Source organism: Aphelocoma coerulescens, chromosome 10, assembly GCF_041296385.1.
Source record: "Aphelocoma coerulescens isolate FSJ_1873_10779 chromosome 10, UR_Acoe_1.0, whole genome shotgun sequence".
Taxonomy (NCBI): domain Eukaryota; kingdom Metazoa; phylum Chordata; class Aves; order Passeriformes; family Corvidae; genus Aphelocoma; species Aphelocoma coerulescens.
In genome coordinates, this window is record NC_091024.1 from 13,314,355 (window position 1) to 13,341,286 (window position 26,932).

General features: G+C 40.2%; 1 protein-coding gene across 1 annotated transcript in view; it reads right to left on the reverse strand.

The window, feature by feature from the left end:
- Positions 1-26,598, reverse strand: part of PRTG (protogenin) — a 76,861-nt gene extending 50,263 nt beyond the window's left edge. Inside the window, 2 exon segments of the mRNA XM_069026075.1 lie at positions 25,525-25,827; positions 26,511-26,598. Coding sequence (XP_068882176.1) covers positions 25,525-25,827; positions 26,511-26,598 — 391 coding nt within the window.
- Positions 26,599-26,932: the final 334 nt, after the last annotated feature.

Genomic DNA, 26,932 nt, shown 5'->3' on the forward strand with positions numbered 1-26,932 from the left:
CCAGTAAAATCTGTTTTTACAAGTCTATTGCTGTCTCATGAAACCTGACCTCTTTGTAACAGGCTTATTTTCCTGGCAAACGCTGACTCCAGCTCAGAACCCCAAGAACAAGTCATTAAAGCAGTGCTGTTAAGAGGCCAGAGCTCTATAAAATGGATAAGAAACAACGTCTCAAGAGACATACCCTGCTCCCAAAAACAACCTTGCAATGCAATAAATGTAAGTGCCTTTTTATTTGAGTTTTCACTCCCTCTTCTCCAGTCTATTTAATCATTTTGTTCCCAGATTTATAGCCAAAGGAAAACGATTAATGCTACTCTGAGAAGCTGATGCTCCCACCCTTTTTAACTTGCAAGATACCAAGCCTTGCTTACAGAAGCAGAAGACAATAACTAGAAACTGCATTTACTTGTATAAATTCCTGAAATTTATGTGATAGGTGCGTGTGTTTGTATAGTTACTTCTGAGTGTGAAGATCTTTACTGGACAGAACTGTGTGATTTATGCTATCAATGTTATCTATGCAGAGAGAAATCAGACTTCAGCTCTGGTACGAGTTCCTTCATTTACCATTGAGGCAAATATCCACAGGTTCAAAACCCAAATCATTACTTGCTGTGACACGCTGATGCAGTATGAGCGAACCACTGCTGATGCACATGGATTGAATACTATCCTGAATCATGTAAAAACCTTCTGTGTACCTAAGCAGGTTTACACGGATTTAACTCTTAAGGTAAGAGAAAGTAAAACTTAAGAAGCTCATGCCTCACACCTTTTGTTTGTTTAAATGCAGCAGCCATCCATCACTGACTTTAATTATGACGAGAAAAAGACCGAACAAACAAGCAAAAAAAAAAGCACAACACACACCCACTTCATTCCCTCCTGAAGTCCTGAAGCTTGCTGCAACCCAAATCCAGTAACCTGTTCCCTTGCATGCTGCACTTTCTACTTAACACACTTCATGTCATTATGTGATTTTCTGAATGAGCCTTCTTAAAAGGCAAAAGAAATTCCAGAAACTTACATGTTGGTTACTGTTTCATCACAGCTGACTCTAGCCCAAGACTGGACTACAACTGTAAAATAAAAAACCTGTAAGAATGAAAGAAAAACCCAGAACTGAAAGAGTAGGACAGTTTTCAAATAACCAGAATGCACCAAATATTGAGAACATGATAGTGACGCTCAAGTGTTTCTCAAGAGATAATGGCCACTCAGAGAGATGAACTGCTCAGGTGGAAAGAACAAAAGTGCATAATGCCTTTTGTACAAGGCATGTGTTAATGCTATTGAGAATTTCACAACAGCCCTAACCCTTCAAGTGAAGCCAAGATCTTCCACTTTCTTTAAACTCTCCGGTGAAGAGATTTCATTTGAGAAAAATAAACTTGTATGTTAAAGAGAAGCTATGGCTTTTTCCAAAGAAATGGATTTCAGGAGAGCACATGACAGCCCTTCTCTTCTTGATCTAGTTTTTGTGATGTACTCTCTCTGAAATACTGTTGAAAAATCCAACAAATATACATGTGTATTACATTTTAACACCAAAGCAAATGTGCACATATTTTTTTGGAGTTTATGCAGTTTCTCAGTTCTTGTAGGAACAAGGCTTAAAAAGAGATTATAAAAGGAGTTCTGCCATGCCTTTTGGCTATATAAACACACATTTCCAGTGATTTGCTGCTCAAATTACACACTTTGGTTTGGATCTGGATTTGGAATAAACTTCATATGAGTATATACTGACAGATCCAGACACATGGCAAGACTGCAGACACACAGCTCTTCTCCTCATTTCTGAACAGGCATTTGGAATACACAGTGCTGGGACTGTCATCAAGTGATATAACTGGTGAATCTCTCCTCAGTTTCCCAAGAGATGCTAGTAAAAATTAAGTATTTTGGAGCCCAAGTTCTGCTTATAATACACAGTTCAGATACAGTTCACAATACAGCAAATATGGGTAAAGATTTTCATAACTGTAAGTGAAAGGGGATTACTGTGAAAGGGCATCCTGTATGTGCTACTGCACAGTGATTCCTTGCACTCACTCTTAAAACTTTAACCAAGTGTTGTTTGACCTAGAATTAGTATTTTTACAATGTGATGCATAAAAATGAGAGATTTCAGGAGGAAAAGAAGCTGACCTGTAAAGAAAGATGAAAAGAGCCAGGATCTGATTAGCTCTGGGAAAGGAAACTCAAGAGAGAAGTGACAGTCTTACCGATTAATGACAGTCATTGCTCCCTGTTCTCCCTAATACTTCTTTGTATATTTGTAAGAACAGAAAAAGCAAGAAGAGGTTTTATCTCCAGCATGGGGAGCTCAGGTGAGGTTGCTGAATGGAACTGTACTGGTATGGAGCAGGCAAATAAGGGAAGCAACTGCATCTGCAAAGACTGTCTCACTCTGTCTGCACAGGCATCTTCCTTCTTTTAATGGCTATTACTTAAGGCAAACAACTGAGCTGAGATGGAACTGAGTTCCATCTGTAAGAGGAAGTGATATCATCCAGAACACATTTGGCCCTTTCAGGCACAAAGGAAAAGTGTCAGTTCATTCTGACTGTTATAAAAGACTGTAATTCAAACAACATAATGGCATTCCTATAAATTACCAGAGATTTAAGTCCTCTGATAAATTGCAAGTGTGACTTTTTCACTAAAGTCAGCTGTTATTTTTAATTTCTGCCAGAATGGTTAGAAAAATACACTTTTTATGGTTAGAAAAATACATTTTTCTATAACCCTGCATTTTAAAGAGATATTCTGAAATTGCATGTTTTTGTACTACTATTGGCTAAAACTTCAGTTTAATATACTTAGTTTTAATTAATAACCAAACCAGGCTGAAGCCTGAGACTTAAACTCAATTGGAACAAAATTAATTGCTTTTTTTTCAAAAAAAAAAAAAATCAGATGCACCACTAAATAAATAAATAATCAGATAAATCATCCAGGCTGCTGACATCACTGCCCACACGTTAAGAACTCAATGAAAATTCTGGAGAATGCTGTATCAGGTGCTTAACTTATTACACTAGAATTTAAAAACTGTATTTTTCTTTCTCTGTCTCAATAACCCCTGGCAGTAATGCTATCACACATTGACATGTTAATGAGTTGTGCTAGTCTAACAAAAAGTAACTGATAGCAATAAAACAACTAAACAACTCATCTGTCCTTCTCCCCAAAAAAATAAAACCAGGGAGGGGACTGCAGTTCATATGCCTTTTCTCATATAACTCCAGGCTCTCAAGGTGGTTGTTCTTCTCATTTGCATGCTGAGAAACACCTGTAGGAGGGAAAATGGGAGGGGATAATGACCCATCCTGTTCCACCCCCTGTGCAGCTGCAGGAGAGAAGAGCAGAATACTGCACGTTATCCTTATCCAGTGCACAAGGAAGTCCTGATTACAGGCTGAAGCTCCAACACCAGTACCCACAGATTTTAATGTCCTTGAACTAACCCAGGCCCAACCACATCTTCAGTCCCAGAAAGACCTATAACTCCAACAGCCTTTCTTTACATTTCAAATAAGCTTTTCCAGACAATTTCACTTCTAAAGGTAGCATAAATTTTAAAGGATTAATGAACCAGCTCACCACAGTTTTAAAATCCATATGTGTGTGTGTATATATAGCATAACTGCAACAGATAGAAAAACCAGTCTTTAAGCTATCTCACTTCACCTCCCTGATACCTTAGGAAAAGCTGTGCTAGAATGGCACCTTGTACACTCTAATCCCAAACTAAACTAAATCCTTTTAATGTGCAACAAAGAGATTGCTGCTATTAATCCCTGGATTTTAGGTACTAACACTAAACTGTTAGACATGACTTTAAAATCAGCATTCGCTCGAGTTGCCTGGCAGTGTGGTCATCTTGCTAAAGGGCATTCATTTTAGCTGTTTCCCAGCTTCCTATTTTAGCTTTAATTCCTACCTTTCCTTTGTTCTATCAAGTTGGTTACTACAAACTCACTCTTAGAAAAAAGGCAGGATAGACAGACCTAAGACTACATGACAGATACACATTGGTTTGCTATGACTGTGACATGTAATTTCTCAATAGGAAAAGGAAAAGAACTTTCCTGGAAAATCTAAAGGTTGCACATAAAAAGTGGGGGGAGGGGCGGGAGGAAATTACACCCAATTCAGATATTATGTAACAGAAGAGAAGTATTTGAAGGAAGAAAGAAAAACAAGAGATCAAATCAAACAGCAGCCTTGAATTACTGATATGAAATCCAAGGAAGAAAATCCTTCCCTTTAGTATGAACACTGTAGCAGCAGTTTTAAAGATGATAGTTCAGAATTGCATTGAAAAAGGAGTCCAGACTCAAACTATTACCTTAAAATTAAATAATAGGGAAGTTAAATGAGACTGAAACTGCCACATTGATTTGATACGATCAATAATTGATATGGGACACCTATTAATCTCTCTACCCCACAGATTTTTTTAACCATTTGCCATTTAGTATTTCCTAGCAGTCATTTTAACACTTTAGAGAACGTGGACCAGAATTACTGTCAGTACAGAACACAGTGATATTCTACACTAATCGTTCCGATGCTTTGGAAAACCCTGAAGAGTGGGAAATTACAGAACTGCATTTTTATGAGCTTCTATCTTAATACCACAACTTGGGTTCCTGAAAACACAAACCTAAACAATAATAATAATTTTTTAAAAAGAAATAAAAACGTCCAAATATTGCAAAAAGCTAACAAGATTAAAACCCCCATTTTTACAGCGTGAAAGACACAAGCACAGAGTATGAGCCAGGTTTGGCCATGAAAATTGACATTCCCTTTAGACAAAACTGATCCTTCACACCATGTGTTCCTCATGTTTCAGTTCACAGAATAGTACTGTTGTATCTGAGGAGTAAATTTTTCTGGAGCATTAGCCTGCAAAACCCTTTCAAAATTACATTCTGAGTTTTGGAAGGACCAGAAAATGCTCTGCACATAGGGGTAATTACAGAAAGCTTTCACTGATAAATACCAAGAAGATCCCGGATGAGGTGCTGAGTGAGGATTTGGGCCATCTGCCCTTTCTGCTACTCTCAATTCATTACTTCTGCTCTGGACAAATCTTCTACAAGGCCCTGACTGCTCAGCTAAAGGCTGAGCTCCTTTGCACAGCTTACTGCAGTTTGCCTGCAACATACTGCCAGCCAGTTTGGGCAACTGCTCTGCTAAAACTTATGGTCACCTTATTGCAAAAACATTTACTCCAAGCCTACCACATACTTACTTCCACACTAAACTAAACAATGAGAGAGAAAAGCAATAGAGAAAGTAGTGTAAAAAAGGAGGAAACAATGGTATAGTCTAATTTGTCATTTCCTCTCTCGTATTCTTGCCAACTTGCTGGCAGGTATCTAAGAAGTGCAATGTTTAGACAATGATTTCCAAACTAAGATGCAGATCACCAGGCATTACTCTCCAATCTCCAATAAGAAGGAAGAAATAATTAGCCTCATATACAAAACCCATACTTATAAAATACAAAGAAAACTGTTTCTTTGTGCATTAAAATCTCTGTACAGCAATGCCCAATGTCTCTGCTTTAAAAAAAAAAAAAATTTAAAACTGCCCATTCAGAAATTACCCACTACTTTTCTGGTACTGAAGAATGCTATAATCCAAAGGCAGTGAAATGGAGAAGCAAAGAGGTCAACAGCCTGAGCACCCTTGAACAAAAGTTCCCTTGGAGATGTCAGCTGCAATCTCATTTGTTTCCTCTAACACTTTCAGGTCCCTCTGCTCCTTTCTTTAAAGCTCTTAATTCAGTGGCTGACGAATGATCATTTTAAAAATCCCTGTACAGGAATAACCAAGTCTGAATTTGTCCACTGAAGATCACTAAGCTCTCCATCATTTGGTCTGGGACTAGATTCTATAAAAGTGCTTATGGCCACACACAGGCAGTTTTCACCACCAGCTTCTCAAAGTTAAGACCAGTCTGCAGTTTCATATGTAGTATTTTCTCTTCCTGAAAACCTGGAAGTCAACTAGGTTATTCTGGACTAGGTTTTTAGGGAAATGTACTCATTTATCCTTTCTTTCCTACACTATATCCTTATTCCTTCATTCTTACAGTATCCTCAAAAAGTAGGAAAATATATTGTCTTCTCCACTGTCCTGGTTTCAGCTTAAAACCATGACATCCACATAGAGAATGGAAGTTTTGTGAGCAAGTTTCTGGTCTATTCCAGTGCAGAAAATCAAGAGAAGAGGACTCAAATGCATGCATGTTGAAGACAGGAAAGGAGAAAAAACTCAAAAAGTTAAGAAAAAATACCTCAACACCATCACAATACATCAGGAATCTCTCTGATACTGATCAATTTTTTCAAGGATAAAAACAATAATTTTTTTTCTCAGGATATACTGTACTTCAAGAAAGATGTTCTTTTCTTTTGCTGAACAGGCAGCACTACATTTTGGAAAGTGTTAACCTTAGCAACAGAAAGAGTTCATAATCAGCATGTCCACTCTGTATGTTATGGAAAAAAAAAATCTCAAAACAGTTAAGAAAATTGGCTCCTCAGAAGTGGATAATCACCCATCAAAAAGTTCTCTTCAATGCAGAAACACACATGCAGGAACAGAAAGGTACAATTTGACAAGGTGACTGTCTGTTCCCTCCTCACTTCTTCAAACTCCTGGAACAGACACAGAGGTTGTTATCCATGACATGATAACGTAATTGTGACAATAAATGGGATTCCGGGCAGCAGCAATGTGCTAGAGAAAATAACCGAAGGATCCTCACTTACAAACTACCAACCCATGAACACCTTATTTTACAGTTTGTTCTCCTGCCCATCAGGTGCTCTTAGAGCAGCACTGAGATGAGAATCCACAACTGCAATGCAAGGCCATGCATCAGAATTCCCAGTCTGTGAAGGAAGAAAGTACAGGATAATACACCTAGGTCTTTCTATTTTCCTTTGGTAGAAGCAGCTACTGATACTGCAACAATGCCACTCTTGCAGCTACATGCAAGCTACTCACATGACTACACATATTGCCTCACTACACCTGAATAATTTGATAGGAGGGAAAAAAGATACCACTACCACCCATACCAATAAAAGCAGACAAACATATCACCTCAGGAGTTATCATTAGCACTGTTTTAAAGGAATTAAAATCTTGAGGCTTTGAAATATGTGCCTCTATATATTCAACAGTTTATTGATGGTGTGACTGACATTCCTTACCAAGCCATGTAAACAAGCATGAGAGATTTGATCTTTCCACTTTTGAAGGCATCCCAGCTGGGGTTTTCCCTTCTCAGTCTATCTATCATCCAGGCAACAGTGTGTGGCCACAGAAGGCACAATAAATGCTAATGCACTTATCAAGGAATTCCCCTCTGCTCTTCTGCAGACAAGAAACATAGGAAATAGGAGAGAAAAGGCACACAGTAAGCCACATTAACCAGCTTCAAAGCTGTTCTACTTGTGTGGCTGCATGCATTCAGTAGAAAGAACACACCACTTTCTCCCTTGCAAGGACTGATTTCCTTCAGCAGTTTGCCTAGTGATTGCCTTCTAGTATCTATGCTTAATCCCACAGATGCCTTTCTTTGGAGTTGCTGCCATTCTGTGAAGAATTAGTTCTGCTTAATAGCCCAACTGTTGCATGGGGAACATCTAGCACAGTTTTGCACTTTACAACATGAAGACAAGGATCAGAACACAAGCAGGATTTTGCAACAAAAGACATGTCCCTTCACAACTAACCTAATCTGGCATCCAAAAAGAAAAACCAAAAAAAACCCCACAAAACAAAACAAAAACAATGAAACAAAAATAGAACATTGAAGATTTAAAGATTGACTGCTATGGTTCTAAAGTTCCTCAAAGAACAAGAAAAATTTAATAATCGCTCAGTGCAACACAGAAAAGACAATTTCAGCACTTTGCAACAAGAGTCTGCAGCACTGCAAGCATAAATCTGCACCATTCTGACCAATGACTTTCACTGCAGATGCCAGCAGAAGGGTAAGACCTCTATTTATCAGTCTTGTATCTCTAAAAATGAATAAATGCTATTCCTGGCTAAAATAAAACTAGACCCAAAGTACAATGCAAAACCCACTCTTCACCTCACCCTGCCTAGCTCATCAATCAGAGGAAGCACCACAGAGCACATCCCAGGCCAGGAGCAGGGCCCCACACATTCCTCTGCTGCACCGCCCACCACTGCGCCTTCCCTCACATCTGGGGGAAGGCAGAGAAAGGGGTTTCATTTCATACAGTGGCAAACTGACACCATCCCCATATGAATGAGTGTAAGTTGATATGGTGGTGCTGTTAAGTCTCCAGACTGTCAGAAATGCTATTCCTGAGAGATAGGAGCACTCTCCATTTTTTGCTTACAGTGTTTCAGGATCAGCAACCCAGGATGAAAGACAATTTCACTGCAAAATGCTGAGCAGGGGTGTTGGGAATTCAAGCCCTTCAGCCCCCTCTCCAAATGTCAACATTTCGTCATTCCCACGGGGAAAGGAAAGAAGAAATGCCTCCACTCTCAAGGGCCAAATGCCTGCAGCTCATTTCCCTGTCACCAAATGCTCCACTGCTGCGTTACACAGCCCAGAGATCTCACCCAAGAACGGTCTTTCAACAGAGGGTAGCAGAAAGAAAATCAGAAACAAACTTCACACAAAAAACCAAGTAACAAAAGACACTGTCAGTACTACCTATTTATTGGAGCAACTTAAATCCTCTAATTAGATGCTTACCTGAAAAATTCTGGAGGTAGGGGAGGGGGAAGTGTTTACAACTCTTGCAATTTTCACATGAAACAAAGTAGAAGTGCAACCAGATAAAAATTATATTGCCTTCAACGTCTTTAGAGGAAGTCACCTTGCTATGGCTATTGACTGCTTGGGTGGGAGGCAATTGTTGGACTCTTGGACTTCCAGTTTGCCCAGTCACAGCACAACTAAACAGCCATGTTCTACTAAGTAGGTAATACATCTAGTTATTAGAATACTTTTTTTTCCCCAACACACAATGACAACCCATTTTTCCTTTCCATGATTTTTAAAAGCTCATTATTTGTCTCTGACTCAAGGCCATGAATCAAAGCCACCAGGGAAGCACTGAGGGAAGTGTTTTCTGGAGCCCAGAGAAGCTGGTATCACCATCTCAGACATCCTATTCCAGCCTGAAACAAGCAAGTCCCAAGCAAGGGGACTGATCCCTGGGAAACACAGCTGCTGGCAGGAAAGGAATACCACCAGGCCTCCATGAAAGAAGGCTGCCTATTCAACAGGTGTTTTTCTTTTCCCAGATTTCTGACACATATGTAGAGGTGTCTAACAGAGAAGCGTTAGCAAGGTTAGATAATCTCAGATTTCCATCCTCCCTCGTGTTCTTAAGATAGTTAAGCCATTCATTTATCTTGACAAATACAAAATTTTCCCTTTTCCCAAAAAAAAAAAAAGAGGGAGAGAAAAGAATAAAACAGACCAAGCTTTACTGTATTTTCTTCTAAATTATGCACTTGTACTTCCATCAGCAGAAGTAAAACACCTTGGCCTGAAGCCAATCAGAAATCCCTCATAATACGTTCAATAAGCCAAATCAAAACAATTCATAGCTTATGAGAGTGGGGAAAAGAAACTTGAAGGTCATATTTCATCTGCTGCAGCTCATCATGTTCATTCAAACAGAGGCAGAAGGTTAACTGGCAGGATCTGCTCTCTAATGCCTGTTATTTCCAGTGGAAGGAGCTAAGCAAGGACATGCTCTGCTCAGTACTTCGTGAAGAGGACCAGCAAGAAAATCCTAATTTTCTTGGAAACACAACCCAGCTGGAGGTCAAATGGACAGAGGAGCCTGGCAACGCACTGAAGCTGAAACACGCCTCCCTAGTGCAATTCAAAGTTGGTTTTTTGTACGTATTAGTTATAAAACTGAAAACATGATTCAGGTTTCATAATGTATGGAAACACCTTCCTTGTTTTACAAGAAAGGGCATTCTAAACCAGCAGAAGAAAACAGCTCTCCTGAGCATTTAGAAAATGCTGAGTTTGTGCAAGAAACAATTGTTACAGGTGAAAATAGGGACTAGATAGAAAATACTAGGGGTCTAACCTCAGCTTTACCATTGCCTGTGTTGTCTGGAGGAAAGTAATTTATTAGTTGGGTCCTGTAGAATTTATTCTCTTCTCACTTTTCTCTTCATCCAAAACAGAGGTAACACACTAATCTTTTACTTATTTGAGGCTTTCCTGGATTGCTTAAAACCATATACGAGAGGTAGAAACATTAATACTCATATATCACACATATTAAATCTAAGAGTGAGATTAATAATTAATATTCTTAACTCTGTCATATCAGCAAATCACAAAAATCTATGAATTTTTTGGCAGAAACACAGTGGGGTGGACAAGTCACAGAAAGGACAGGGGGAAACAACAACAAACAAACAAAACAAAACAACCCTATTGCACTGATGGAATTGAAATTATCTGTCCCTCTACATGAGCACCACACTGCACTGATAAACTAAATCTCTCTTTGATTGAAGGCCGAATTAAAACGGAGCAATGCAGGAACTCTTCTGACCCAAAAGTAATCCACTCAATCATATAATGCATCCCCTTCCTTTTAGTAAAATGAATAGCCCTCCATAGAACCTTTTTCTTCCTTGACAAGTCCTTGACAGAAGAATGTGAATCTGGACAGTTAAATGAATCAATCACCAGCTGCTAGTCTAGGGCCAAGATGGTGAGCCGAGGGGCCTGCCAGAGTTCACTGACCACTGGTCAAAGCAGGACAAAGGCTTTGCCTCTATGAATAGTCTGCTCCTGGGATACAAAGGTCACTTAGCTGCCTTGGAAACGGTCCCCTTTGGTTATTTAAAGTTCTCAGGCTATTCTGCCACAGATGATATTGTTTCAGGTGGTCACCATCTTTCCCCATCACAAGTTTGTGAAAGGCCGGGCAACCATTATTTAGATAAACAGAAGACACTGCAGAAACTAAATAGTGAGAAACAATTAAAATACATAAAAATAATGCTTTACACTTCCCCATAATTCCAGCTTCTGAACAGGCCTGTGAAAAACATCCTCAGAGAAAGAAGGTCCCTGCACCCAAAGGTACAGATCCCCAAGAGGATCCAGGTGTACATGCTGCACTGAAGGCACAAGGTCTTGAATACGTCACTACTTTTGAGATTCTTTATATAAATGTATCAGGAGAAACAAATAAAAAGAAAAAAAAAGAAAGGAAAAACAACAACAACACACCACCCCAAGTATTGGGGCTTTTCTCTAGTCACGACTGCAGGGCTGTATTTCCAAAAATCTGTCCTATGGCTCAACGTAAGACCTGTAGCCTAACGAGAAGGTGGTAGTCCAGGCCATGTAGGAGAGTAAATACTTAAGAGAAGAGACAAACCAGATAAAAGAGGAGGTGAAACCCACAGGTGCCAACTACTCCACAGCACTGGAGCACACAGTCCTGCCTGGCACCTCAAAATAGCTCTTCTTCTCTGCACCAGCAATAAACCCAGTTTCCATCTCAGTCAGATGACAGAGTAAAGTTTGTAGTGACAGAGAATGTATAGATGAGCATATGTGTATATACATACATATAAAATATTACTTGGGCATTATTACTATCAAGTTAAAGTTATTGCTGAATACATGCTCAGATACCACGTTTTGGTTGAATCAGAAAGTTCTGACAAATCTATTTGTTTAAGAAGTTGCCACAAGACTCTCTGTTACAAGTCTTTTTTTCACGACATCCTGTCCTTATAAAACTCTAATATTTTCAAGCATATTTATTTCTTTTTTTTGCGTTACATACATCATTAGATAAATGAAGCTAATCCCTAATTTTCCCACTCACATTCAATATACCTGTCTCTCACATGTGTGTATACACATACAATGAAAATTTCCAAGCCCAAATGCTCAGAAGTTGGGAAACTGAAGAAATGAAGCTGTTTATGTAACTGATTTGCTCTGTTTATATACATGCTTTAGGAAACAATACAACTGCACAATCCACTTCCCCCACTATTCACAGCACCAAATGAATGGTGCTCACATAATGAGCATCTATTCAATATTTTGTTTTCTCCTCTCTGTTCAGTGTGTGGCCTCATTCCTTGTTTATTACACTCTGTTAAGCATTGCCCTAAACAGAGTTACCAAATTCCCTATGGCCTTTCCTGCTGGGCTGTGCACTACAGTTCTTCACAAATGTTACTGCATCCACTTTCACAACACCTTGAGATTACGTTCCATTATTAATTTAATTTTACTGTTGGGTATGGACAAACGTTGGATGGTGGACTGAAATATTCACTAAATTTAGACGTCCAAGACATGACACTGATCCTTCACAGCACTCCACGTGTTGCAATCATGGACAGCTCCCCCAACTTGTTGCAGCTTCAACTGATCAAACCTCAGAACCTCGTATCAAATATCAAGGCCATAAGAAACACATAATCAAAGACTTCCCATGAAAAGTAGGGACATGTGGGCTCATGTCACATATTGCAGAAGCTTCTGGCTGAAGCAGCAATGCATTTTTAATACTCTAAAGATCCCCTGACTAGATTATTTTTTGTCTTTCTAAAGTTCCCAAGGGAAGTTCAGGCCTCCTGGGTACACTTTCCACGGCCTGAAAGGTCAGCTGCTCAGATGGGCACGCTCTCTTGAGTACGTCTTTGGCAGATTCCCAGTCCTCTTCCACTCCAAACTTTTGCCCATGGCAGTCTCCAAACAGAGCCAAGCCCAGGTCCCCTCACTCCACAAGATTCTCCTCAGCACTCGCCTCTTCCCACCAATACCCTTCCTGACCTCTAGACACATGATACCACTCACACCTCCACCTCACCCCCTTCCCCTCCCAAACTTCCTCTCCAGGTAATTAGAGCATTGTTTCCAGCTTTCCATGCCAGCTGGTTTCTCCAGGCAGTGTTAGATCACACTTCAGCTCCTCATTAATGCAGGACAGGAAAAAAAAGCAAGTCTACATCTGTCCGGGACTGCTTAGAGGGAAAGCCCAACTTGGTTCACAAGCAACACGCTCAGCACAAGCAGCACCTTCTGTGTCTCTAGCTAGTCAAGTTGAGTAAGGTTGTATGAACATTTGCCAAAAAACCAAAAAAGTTTGAGATTTTTTCTCAGAACTTACAGGACAACCAATTCTAGTCATAGCAACAACAAAAGCTACTTCCAGACACAAAGACCACTTCCCCAACATGTTCCATGTCTCTGTTCCCTAAGCAGACATTCCCATGCTGTCCTGGTGAAAAGAAGAGAAAACACAGAAAACGGTTTCCTCTTAGATTTGCTCTAGGGAACAGGATAAACAGCCCTGATGAAATATACTGTATTAGAAAAATTTAAAAGTAAAGAGATGGATGCTTACATGACAAATTTCTATCCAAAAGGTTAACACGTCAGAAAATTAGCAACAACAGTTCTACAATATAAATATTGGTAAATTTAAGAGCAGAGTGCCACTAGCTCCCTTAGAATAAGATCATCATTTGCACACACACACAAAAATAACAGAGCAGAAGAAAAGTCTATCACGATAGTTTTTTTGCAAGAATCATGATTAAAAGCTTTTTAAAAAATCATGATTAAAAGATTAATAGGCTTCATCTCTACTATGCAAAAATAAAGGCTGGCAGCCGATTCTTTCTTGGGGCAGGGAATGGGGGAACTTTTTATGCCTTCTTAGAAAATCATGGGGTGTTCTTCCCATTGATAGAACTCCAGGCTCTGCTATTCAGAAACATCCTTGCTAAGAGGACTATAGCCAGCCATGTTAACAATTCAAACCTATGGCACCTTACCTAACACAAATATTTTAATTATTTTAAATCAAAGTAACACCCTGGTGAGGTTACCTTCAACTGCTATGTCTTGAGAGGGTCAGAGCTAATCTACCAGTTAGTAGCTGCCAGAAACAGAAGACAAACTCTTCCTAGATAGTCCCAAAGCCCCACTACTCCTACCTACTTACCTCTAGCAAACTAGTGGACTGATTAAACTTCTTTATGCTTCACTGTAATTTCTTTTTTTAGTAACTTCATGTTTATGTCATGAGTGGACTTTCATATCTAGTACACACCAAAAGCTCCCTGGGCTACTTACTACTAATGAAGGTCATTAAAGAAAATGTCAACATTATAAACATTCATCTAAACACAAAGCACAGATTTCAAACGTTCATTCTCTCAAGTAGGATCTGCTTTCAGGATCTCCTCTGGCACATGAAGTATACACAACGCCAAAAGGAAAGAAATACTGTTTCTAAACTGAAGTGTAATAAAATTCTTCATGAAAAATACTTATTGTGTTCTCAAAACTGACCATTTTCAATAAAATCTTTGACCTTAAAGGAGTCTAATATACTACCATGTGCTCCATAATAGTACCTATTAGCAGGTTAGATATGTTGCCTTTTTGTATAGAGCTTCCTGCAGCCATTTTATGATAGATAATATAGGAGTTCCTTTAGAATTTATAGTTTTTATTATTATTGTGTATTTATCTTAAATAAATCCATGCAAAACCAGTAATTACACAGAGGGGGGAAGGGAGGATAAAGCCCTGTTTAGATTTCAGGGATTCACCATCTGAAAGCTTTTATTCTTCCACAGTGAAGGAAAGTTATGACCTTTGACATGTGGCCATGGTGCCAAAGAAACTGCTCATAAATGTGTGTCAGTAAAGAAGCAGAAATCAATAAATTCATTTAATCCAGTGAACTATTATGTACTGAGACACAATATATTTTCAAGAGCCAACTGTTCTACTCTTTCTCTCAAAAGACAAAAATTTTATGTAATGGATTTTTTGGGTATTCAATTTTTTTATGGTATCTTAGACCCTTTAATAAATATTTTGGTTAGTTATGGCACAATTTGTTAGTCCATTCATATCTGTTTGAAAGATCCCTGATACAGCTGGATTCAGGTAGCACAACAGGAACACTAGAAGGCAGGCAGATATCCTATTAACAGCCTCTACCATTACCAGAGATAGCTATCCCACAGGAATCAAACACTGGCAGGTGTTAAAAGTGTGTATTTTTTTCTACACTGGGTGCTCAAAAGCAGAAAAAATTGTTCATCATTCCAAACAAAGTAATTTCAGAAGACCAAACAAAGCACTGCTCTACACTATTAAAAGGCTTTCAGCAAAGCATTTGGTCACCTACGAAACACTATGAGAATCAGCAACAAGCAACATTGGGTAAAGATTATGACCATTAAAAACAAGTACTAACTGCCACGTGCTGGGATTGTCACAAAACTCCCATCAATGCTACCAAGTATTCCACAGTTAATTTCTTATATGCTGTGGGATAAAATTGAGCTGCCTTCCTGGCACAGACTGGCTGAACTAATAAAAGCAAGATCCACTTTCAACCTCTACTGAAGATCAATGATAAATCTGCTTGCAAACCACAAGGCTACAGGGCTGTTTGCATAAATAAGCATTGAAAGCAAGAGGGGGAAAAAGAGCTGGTCATATGCTCACTTAGGCTTTGGGAGAGGAGGTGGGGGAAGGAAGTTTCACCCTTGTAATTTGGGACATGCTATGTACAAAGTTTCTCCTCAGGCAAAATGACAGAGTCGTGCCAGAACTCCCAGAGAATATTTCCAGTTAACATCAATTTACCGGATGTCACAGACAAGTTTAATGAACAAAATGATAAATGTCTGTCAATGGTTTCATAAAGTCAACGAATTCTCGCTACAAAGAACATACATAATGCACAGCTCTGCCTGAGGCACATGTTACAGTTATTAGAGGTTTACTAGAGATCTTGATGTGGACAGGGAAATGGTAATTTAATAATTTACACTAGTTAATTTGCTGATAAGTCATCTAAGCAATTTATTAATATGTTCAAGATTGTACAAGCAGGAGTGAGCATTTAAAATTCTTCTGCATGTTCAAAGACTTTAAGGTTTCTTTCAAAAGGTAACAGGTTATTTGAAAACTTCCAGCCGTAACAAGTTGTAAAGCAAAAAACAATACTGTGTAACACTGAACTGGTTTTACTGTACATTACTGCAATGGCTATTAAAACAGCTTTTTCTTAATCATAATTATTGTCTGATTTTAAGTGAAAGACAGACCACCTGAGACAAGATATTATAGTTCTGTGGAATCATTTTTACCTCATCTAAATTTGGGGTCAAAACTGACCTCAAAGTATCTTATGACACTTCCCTCCTCTGCCACAGCTGTGAAAATAAGCTCCACTGGAAAACAGCACCTCCTTCCAGTCATAAGACAGGAATAAGGAAGGAGGGGTCACCAGAAGCAGTTTTGCAGATCCAAAACAATAATATAGCACATATGTGACATTTATAAGAGAAAATGAAAAAACAAAAACTAACTAAATGCAGCAAAATCAGCCTGCACCTGACAGAAGAAAGAGTGGGAACATGGGAGAGGACACAAATTATGAGAAAAATTTCAATGTTAGAACAGATCAGCAAATAAATGAAGAGCTTTTCTATTTGATATGTTTTCCTTTCCATTTTAAGGTGTAAAGCGTCTCTCAATATAGCTTAAAAGAGCTGACAAACCCACTTTGTAAAATATGCTGAGAGATAACTTCTATGATTTTAGAGGGAGAAGATGGAGCCTTGCTATTCATATGAGAAACTCATGCTTATTTTATCTTGTTTAGACTTTAATCTGAAATACCTCAAAGTAGAGCCAAGAAAACCCCAGAAACCAGGTTTTACACAAGAAATTCTGATCTACTGAAATGAGAACAATGTACTCAATCAATGTGATCAAGATTATTATCTGAAGACGCTAAAAATCAAATTTGAAAATATAAAGTTGCTTCTGTTCAAAGAATCCTCTCCAGTTTCACATTCATTCATCACTCTATACAAGATGCACGCCACAAGCTGTAAAGACTTTGTTTAACTTCCCCCAGCTATGTATTAAAAGAACACCAGATGACATGCTTAACTCTTGTAATAACTTACCTCTTACTACCTCTTGTAATAAAGTACCTCTTATGCCTGGTCAATCAGATAATTATTTCTTTTAAAACTCTCCCTCATAAGCAAATAATTTCAAAATTAAACTACTGCCCCTCAGAGTTGAAGAGCAAATTTCTAACATAATTCTAGGCCAAGGTAAATTATTGCTATTATTAAATTCTAAATCATAATTTTAACACCTTCTGAGGCTAGAGGACTAGGACAAGGTAAGTTTTGCTGCTTTGTCATCAATACACTCAGAGTAGCTTGCAGCTAAAGACAGACTTTTCTTCTATCTAAAACACTGTGTTTGTTCCACCTGAAGCTGCAATTCCAAAAATCTTGCACATACGGAATTTGTCACCCACGCCACCATCCACCTAAAACGTGTGCTTGGCAAAGATGTTCCACATCAGAATACAGATACAGTGAATTGCAATGTTTTGAGATCAAACCCATCCGACCACCAGTCCCTTGATATCAGTCAGTACACAGGAGGTTTTCTTCCTAAGATTCTGTAGATGGGAAAATATATCAAAGACCCCCTCTGCAGCTGGCTTCATGCTTTTCACAATACATTTCTGCCACCATCCTGAAACAGCAATCATCTTACTCCCCACTGTCCAGGAGAATTGTACCAGGATTCTGATGGCAGACACTGCTTTCAAGCACAGTTCTTCTCCAAGGCTGGAGGTGTCATTTGCTTAGCACTATTCTACCATTGAAAGAATTGGTAAAATACAAGTAAAAATGTGCTGTGAGGTCTTGAGAAGAAGAGACGTTTGTGTTCCAGGAGTCATTCCTTTCCCCAAAGCTTTGCCTACATGCAGAAACAACGTCAAAAAAACGCTTTCAAATAATTTATGGGAATGAGGGCATATTCTCACTATTTTAATCAGAAGAGGAAGTCAATTAAAACAGGTATAAATGCAAGAATCATGACTACAGAAGGTTAAATAACTGCACTCTTTGCTGACTATCTTTCTCCCCAGTAACCCTGCTGGAGATGGTGAAGTAGTGTCTTGGTACATTGCAACTTTTACCTCAAATCATATAATCCTGATAAAAGCTTTAGACATAAAGCTTGTTGTCAGCATTCCTATGTCTTTTACAACAAGTTCATTTTCAGTATTTCATTTCTCACATTGCATTCTACTGCTCTGACATCCTGTAAACAAGCAGGTACTTACAGAATACTATTGCTACAGTGCTCAGGCTAGAAGCAAACATAACTTGCTCAAGCTTAACTACTGAAAAATTTACAGTTTTCTCATTAGCCAAAGTCAGAGAAGTCAGACCCTGACCACAGTGGGAGTTTTAAAAGTTGTTTAATGTGTAATACTGGCACAGAAAGACTCAGGAACCCTGACATTTTTACCCCATAAAATACAAAGATTACGCATTCTGTCATTTTTGGGTTTTGATAATAAGAATCCAAGTGAACTTCAGGAGCAGACCTGTCTGCCTCTGGGGGAAATGATACCTAGATTCTATTTCCCTAAGCTGCAGATGCACTGCTGTGTCAGAAACCTCCAGCAGCAGTACAAGAGATGGGCACTTGAGAAACAAGCACTTTGAACAGGGCCTTGAGATGCTAACCGTATTATCCAGATGCCACTTAGTTTATTTTGTCTTTGAGGGCATTTATGTGTTAAAAACAAATAAAAACTTCCACTTCACCAAAGCAAAATTTGATTTAATTGAAAAAAAAAACCAGAAAACCAATAGACTTATTATTGAGAGTTATGAAATAAAGTAAAAGAAGCAGGGAAAAAATCTGTCTAATAATACTTATTCTTATTTTCCTCTAATAAATGAGGAAGGCCATCTCCCTCCAAAGTTTTCACATACAGAAAAAACAGAGGAGGAGGTTACAATAATTCCATATACTAAGTCTTAGGCAAACTGTCCATACTCAGGTGGTTTCACAGCCATCTCTTCCCTAAGTCTGCTGTTTATGTCTTTAAAAAGTAACAATTTAATCTATACAACCAAAAATTGTTTCCACTATGGATGCAGGTTTTGGAAGGCTGCCAAATGGATTTCTACCTCCCAACACAAATGATCTAGTGCAATTTTTTTTCCACCTTTAACTCAGTTGCTGAGACAATCAACATTTAAATGTAGACACTGCTGTTGCTTAAAAGCTACCTAGAGGTTGACCCTAGTAACTAATGTTGACCATACAACCCACACTTACTCAACAAAACGTGGAGTCTTGACATTGTTGATTACTTTTTCACTTAGGTGGTGATTACCAGTTATAAAGACTGGAAGTAATCAATCCCAATTTAACAGCTGGGCCTATTGATGAAACAGAAACAAAACAAAAAAAAAAGCAAAACTAAATAAAGACTATGTCCACAATTTTGGAGATAAAGTGTGGAGAAAATACAAAATCCTGAGGAAAACAAACAAATACTGAGCACAAATTTGTCCAACAATGGGCATGACCATATTTCTGTAGGAAAACGCTTAGTAACTTTTAAATTCTTCCTCCAAGATTCTCTTTTGTCATTGTCTTAAATTGTTCTGCACACCATCAATAGCCACAGCTGTTAAATTGTGAAGACGTGACAACAAGTCTCTAGGCAAACAACTGCTCAGAGTGAGATCCTTTTCTTCAGGATAATCAGAGCTGGCTGACAAAAGGGGGCCTTACTGAATGCCCTTTCAACAATTTCTACACCAAGAAATGCAGAGAAAAAGGGAGGGGGAAGAAAGGGAGCAGTGGGGGGGAGCACCACACTGCAGGAACAGAACAGCATCTTTTGCTGCCATACATTGCTTGCAAGTAGGAAAGGAATCTCCATAGGCTAGTGCACATAGCACACACAGAATTTGCACCAGGTAAGAAGTGAGTGCTTTTGGTCACAGCTCTGAACAACATCTAGCACAGCACCATGTTTTCCTTCAATACTTCTCACGTAGGTGAAGTTTTTATTAGCTACAGAATACACTGTACAAAAAAGATTGAACATTCTTTTAAAAGAGAAGCCAGCAAAAACTTTATACATTGTAAAGTTACATTGATAAAAACTAGTAAATAAACCCTAACAGCTTTGGTGTTACTAGCTAGGAAGAAAAGCAAGGGCATGGAAGGCCTCAGTCTGGCATTAGTCTTGACACAAATTTGAAACTGAGGTGTTGAGGAAATCCATAAAAAGCTCACTTCTCAAGTAACATGGTAGTGGAAATGAACACTGTTCATGTGCACTAAGTTTTTTTTTTAATCTTGGTAACAACATAAAAGCACATTCCTTATTCTGTGGAAGAGCTCTTACAAGTGCAGCCCAGTCATTGCTGAAAAAGGAGGGAATTCCCTAGTACCACCACCACCAAAAAAAAAGTATGGTTGTGTCTTAAAAGGATAATTGTCTTCTGTCAGTGTGCTGCAGGACTTCAGGTCAAAAGACACTTGGAGAGTTGTAGAGGAAAATACTACAATAAAAAGGGTTAAGAAAGATAATATTTCTCAGTTTTCTTATTTCTCAAGGATATCTCAGTTAAAGAACAAAAATCTTACAGTTCTTCTTCATTGCTATCAACTGACATGGCTGACTAAGACATTGGAACCTCATCCTCCTGCCTAAAAATACTGGAATTTAAATGCACTAAGGATCAGCCATGTTCACTCTCAGCTTAGAAATAAATTTTTCTCTCAGGATATTCAAATCAACCAATCAAAGCAACAGCAGTAGGGCAGCACTCGTCAAAACCTAGATCACCAGGTTCCTCAAGCTGTGTGTAACCACACCAGTTCTACAGCATTAAGACTTTGGATCTCTTTCAACACAAGACTATTGCCTACAGCTACCATTTGCCATTTCACTTCCACCTCTGTCCAAAACCACTTCTGCCCTCTAACACCACCTTTCTTTCTCACAATTTGTACCTCTCTCCATTACTATTTAAAATAATTAAACATATCTTTGAGTTTTATACGCATTTGGAAGACACCTGAAATGACAGATTCCATAGAAAATGAGAACTATATTGTTAGACCACAGCTATTAATCCTGTTATTTTAAGGCAAGATACCAAATTATTTTTAAAAAAATCAGTAGCAGAAGGGCAAAATTTCTGCTTACATGTTTCACAAAGACTGTAGTTTGATGAGTCTAAGTTTCCTTAGCCTTGCCCTGTCCCCACTAAGTCTTCCCACCTCCACAGCAGTCCTCTCAGTTACACCAGTGCAATCACTGTGAGTGGCTCCAAGAGAAACCATATTAGGGAATTCATCTGGGTTAAACACCATCTTTTGTTTTAATTCTATTATTTTAACCCAGACCAGTCCATGCTCAGTTAGCTACACATACAGCTGTGCCCACACAAGGTACAGCACAATGCCAAAGTGGGAACGAACAGCTGGAACAGCTAAGGAAACATGATTGTCACAGTACAGAAAGAGGCTCAGCTGGATCCACTCTTCAGTGCAAATATTTAAAAGCAGAGCAAAAGATGCTATTAGGCTATAAAAACATAAATACAGCCAATTATTGGCAGGACAGTGGGACCAGAAGTCAAATCACTGCCTCAGCAGGTAAGCAAAATTACGAACTTTCCACAAAATACAGCCTGCTATGTGTAAAGGGCCCAGCACTCCACAAACTGCAGTGCAGTGGGCACACACAGTTTCCCTCCAGGAACATGTTCCCAGAAACCTTCTGCTTGCATAACCTTTCCCTCTTGTGAAATGTAGAAACCTGTACAAGAAGAATTAGGCTTACATTTCTTGTAATTCACAAACATTAAAATCAATTCAGCCAAGTTACAAGAGGAGAAAGGGTTATCTAGGAATGCTGTTTATATACCATCCAACCATCTCAAGAATTCCATTTCCACTTTTTGTGAAAAGGAAATAAACAGTGAGCAACCTATCCAATCACTGCCCAATGCCCATGTTACCAGCTTCGGAACATGATCCACCTTCTCCATTTCTCCTGAATAATATCTTATTGGAAGTCGAGCTTTATTTTTAGACAAAATCTTAGTTAACTTTGGTTAAATAATCACAATTTTAAAATGCAGGAAAACAAAAATCTCAGCTTGTTTACTTTTGGCTGATTCCAAGTTGTACCAAAAGGACTTTCGCTGAAGTCTCCATTCCCTTTATATTCAGTTAAAAGGGATCTCTCTCAGTAGCAGTGACAAAAGTTGAATTTTGAGTAAGTCATGCTCTTAAGTAGTACCATTTTCCCCCCCACATGTTGCCTCACAAAGAAGCAGATAGGACCTCCTCCTCTGCTCCCACATCAATCAGCCAGCTTTGGAAGTAACTACATGCATGTACTGAAACTAATATTTAGTTTTACTTAAGCACCACCTCAGCACCAGAGTTTCCTTTTAAAAAAGTAGGGGGATCGAAGAAAAAAAAAAAAGAGCCCTAAATTAGTCAAATTCTTTTGTGCATGGATGAACAACAGGAAAGCAAAGCCTTGGGGCCTCTGGGGAGGAACCCTGTCCCTGCAGACCTACTCTGATGTGCTCGGGAGATAAGGCTCCATAGTGACACTTAAGGAAAGGCCTGCTCACATTTGAATTTCTGCATTCCTCAAGAACAATTCATGGCAATCACTAACTTTGCAGAGGAGCTACATGAAAGCTTTGGCCAATGAATGAGGGTCATCTGCTCTTTATCACAAGGGTAAACTTCATCCTGGCCAGTTTCTAACCTTTTAACCCTGTGAATTCTTAATTTGCACATGAATAATGGAATTCTTGCCAAGAGTGCAACCTTCAGCTTCCAGTTTCTAACTTTAGAAACCAAGACCTGATCTCCTTGTGTGTTCAGATCTTAAACTCTTGGACAGATTAAAGTTTTTGATTTCCAAATGCAACACTAAACATTACAATTCTGAAGCAAAAGATAAGCTTATTGGAAAAACCTCTGACCAGGCAAAGTAAAAGAACATCCTCACACCCTGCTGCTACCAGTAACTGAAGAGAGCATTTGCTTTTTTCCTCCAAAGAAAGAATGCCCATTTAATGCCTATTCTCCACCTGTTTAATATGTATAGTTCCTTCTGTACCCTGACCACAAGGTAATTTGCCTTTGCAGCAACCGACAACTGCTTCTAAAAAGAAAAATTGTAAGGCTACAAAATCCCCCGACAAGACTTTCATTTATTTCACTTAAAACGTCTGCAAAGTTCAATCAGTTCGTGAGAGCAGGCAGAAACACTGTGAAAATGAGAGAGAAAACTAATTTTGCACATGTTTTATGGGCTCCAAATTATCACAATACAAATTGCTGCCCAATTTCACAGCTTTACAGTAAAGATGACATTCTGAAATGAGTCATATTGGCGCATGACTAAAGAGAAGAGACTGCTACATAGGATAACTTCATGTTTGGCCACTAGTTAACCACTTAATCACTAAGTCAACAACACCTACTGTGATCATTATGGATCCGCTATCTCTTCCAGTTTTCTCCAACAGCCATAGAAAACCTTTCAAGTATTCAAAGAAGAAAAAGAAACCTTTTGTCACAGTCCACAGAGAAGGGGGGAAGGAAAAAGAAAAGGGCTGCAAAACAAGAATCTCACTCCACAGCATGCAATCTATTGGTTCACAAGTCTTTCTTGGTGAAAATCAGCAAAATTAAACCACCTTTCTGATGAAACAATGCGTATGCTAGAAGCAAACATTTACAGAAGCCCAGTATTGTCTGAATAAATCCAAATACTACAATTGCATTACCATGCTGTTCTACTATAATGCTCTGTACTATTCCAGAAGTTCTCTGGTATTAAGCATAGAGCTCATCCTGCAATGTCTCCAGTTTAAAGTGGCCCTGAATTTTCCAGATCTACACACAGAATGCATCAGCCACTTGGCTGCTTAGCTTTATGTTGGTTAACAACAACAACAAAAAATTCTATCTTCTTTAGAAGGCTTTTCTTGTCTAATTTTTAATCATGCTGACACTCTGAAACGTAGTGAGGTGAATTTAAATGTCAAAAATTGTAATACTTCATTTTTCACCATTTTACCAAAAGCACCCAAGAATTACTTAGTCTATTAATCCTGTACATGAGCAAGATAAAAAGTAATACATAGACAGGTTTTTGAAATGAAGAGTCCAGAGTTTCACATTCTTACAGCATGTGAAAACAGCATTCACTTGGAGCCACCTGCTTCCAGAATGGTTTTGAACCACCCAATGCTCTGGCTCACTGAACAAGGCTTTTCTCACCTTCCTGGGGGATCTTGTGGACAGTTTTTACAATCAGGTCAGAAGGACACAGAAAAAAACCTAACAAATGTTAACATTCACACATCTTTTAATGTAAGCTAATGTACCAATTTTAATAACTATTTTCATGTTGAATTTAGTAAAAGCTGCAACTTAGAACTAATGTCAAGTTTTCACAGAGGTACCAGCACCAGTTTTATGCAACTTGCTACTAAAAACAGGGTCGAAGAGGTCAAAGGAAGTCTTTTCCTATTAGATTAAATTCATCAGTTAAGTCCTATTATAGAGGGAACATGAGAAGACTACATAAACTGTGTACTCTCTGTGTTATACTTTCTTTGAAATGAAAGTTTTCTTTACTTTGCCAAAATTTACTTTTCTTTGAAAAGTACATTCCTATGTACTTTTGGGAAGCAAAAGGAGATCATGTTGTAGAAGTAGTCTAGTGGCAAAGCTCTGCACTGCCATGGAAAAAGGCACAGCATTCCGTTCCTCACACACATCTCTTGCTCAATGTTTAAAGATGATAGGAAAATAGAGGGCAACAAACACCCGGGGTCAGTCTGTTAAAGCCATAAAAGCACTTAGACACAACTATTTCCTTCACCATTCATCCAGCAGCAGGGAGTCACTCCAGAAATGCGACTCTCGCTTCCTAGTGGAAACACATAACAGGCCCTTGTGGGAGGTTCCAGAGGAGTCCCAAAAGGAACAGCATCCACACCTGCTTGGCTGAACACATGTCAGAAAAGCAAGGCCTTACAGTTGGCCAGAAAACCTTTCCCCTCTTTCCTCTCCAGAGATAAACATCTATATTAATCCTTCCGCCTGCCCCAAGACGGCACAACACATCAAGCTACCGAACAAGGAATTTTTTTGTTTTTTTTAATCAATTCTGTAGATAACCCTTTTGTCAGGCTGCTAGAACAGCACTTGGGAAACAAGACCCAGGACTTCTGTAGCCAGCATTACTCTGCATCACCACCTGCTCCAGAGACTGGTGACACACATAAGCCACCCACACAAGGCACCACTGCCCAAGAGGTCTCACAGGCAGGCGCCTGCACCACTTCTGCCACAGCAGGGACTCAGAAAGGGACCACCATAGTTTTTCTCATAATCTTTAAACATTTAAAAAGAAATAAAGGCTCTCTAAAATAACTCTATAATTTTGCATTTTAACTTTTCAGGTACACAATCAAAACAATAGGTTGTTGTGTGCTGTTCAGGGAACTGCTGTCACAAACTCACGAGTAGGTTAATAAACAGGAGCTGGGACTTACTTGCTAGTGTAAGGTGGCTTTTTTGACTGAGAATGGCCCCATATTTGTTCAGAGCTAAGCACTGGTAAAATCCTTCATCAGACAGTTCTCCCTTCTTTCCTTCCACCTCACTGATATACAACGAGCCATTGGATAAAGTGTAGATCCGTTCATTTTCAGACACTTTGCCTCCGTTTTTCAGCCATGTAATAGTTACAGGAGCTTCACCACGGGCTTGGCAGTCTAAAACCACCGGATCCTTCCTTGAGACAGTAACGTCCTGCGGCTCTTTCACAAAAAACAGTTCACTAAAGCACCACACTCCTAAGAGAGAAGAAAAAAAAAAAAAAAACCACAACAAAACAACAAACAACAAAACATTTTGCCTGTAAGGACAGACATGTAAGCAGAGACGTGCAAGTTACCAAGCACTGTGAGCCGCGAGTCATGCCGCGGAACCCACAGCACGAGGTGAAGCTGTCGCTATCACACGCTCCGAGCGCACCGAACTCGGACAACTCTGGGGAAACTTGGTACTGAGTCCAAGCGGCGCGAAGCCCTCAGGCTGCAAAAAGCCAAGGAGCCAGAGAACCAGCGCCTTCCACACCATCTCGGGCACCGCCACAGCACGGGCGGGGTGCGCGGTGATCCCGGGGGCCGCGGGGCGCGGGGAGCGCAGCGCCGGGGCGGCCACACAGGTGCGACGGCTCCGCCCGGCCCACTCGCTAATTTTACAAGCCTACCAAAGCAGCCGGAGCGGGGCGCGTCGTAAAAAGGCTGATTTTACAAGGAATCGTTAGCGAAAACCCCTCACCAGAGCGCGGAGGGGCCGCGCACCGCCCGCACCCCTCACGGCCCCGTCGCGGCGCGAACAAAGCGCGGAGCCGCCGCCGGTTCCCGTCCCTCCCGGCCGGTCCCGCCGATGCCGGATAAATAAAGCCACGTGCGGCGGCCGCAGCGGGGCCGGGGCGCGGGCGGACAATGGGGCGCGGGCCGGGCGGACTCACCTGGCAGCGAGAGCAGCAGCGGCGGCAGCAGCGCCCGCAGCAGCGGCCGGCGGCGGAGCGGCGCCATTCAGCGGGACGCGGCTGGCATGCCCCGCCGGCCGCTCCACAGACCGGTCAGCGGGCGAGGGGAGGAGACTGGGGACGGACGGAGCGGCCCCGGCGCGCCCGTCCCGGCCCTACTCTCTGCATCTCGTCTCCATTGGCCTTTGGGGAGAAGAGGGGCGAGGGGCGGGGCAGGACCGGCCGGAGGAGGGAGGGAGGGACGCCGCTGGACGGGGCGGGCCGCAGGGCGGGGGGTCGCGGCGGACAATGCGCCGGGGCCGGGGGGCGGCAGGGCCGGCCGGCCCCGAGCACGAGGGGCCGCGGGCTCCGGCGCCATCTGGGCCGAGCACGGCCCCGCAGAGGCGGCCCCTCCCGGACAG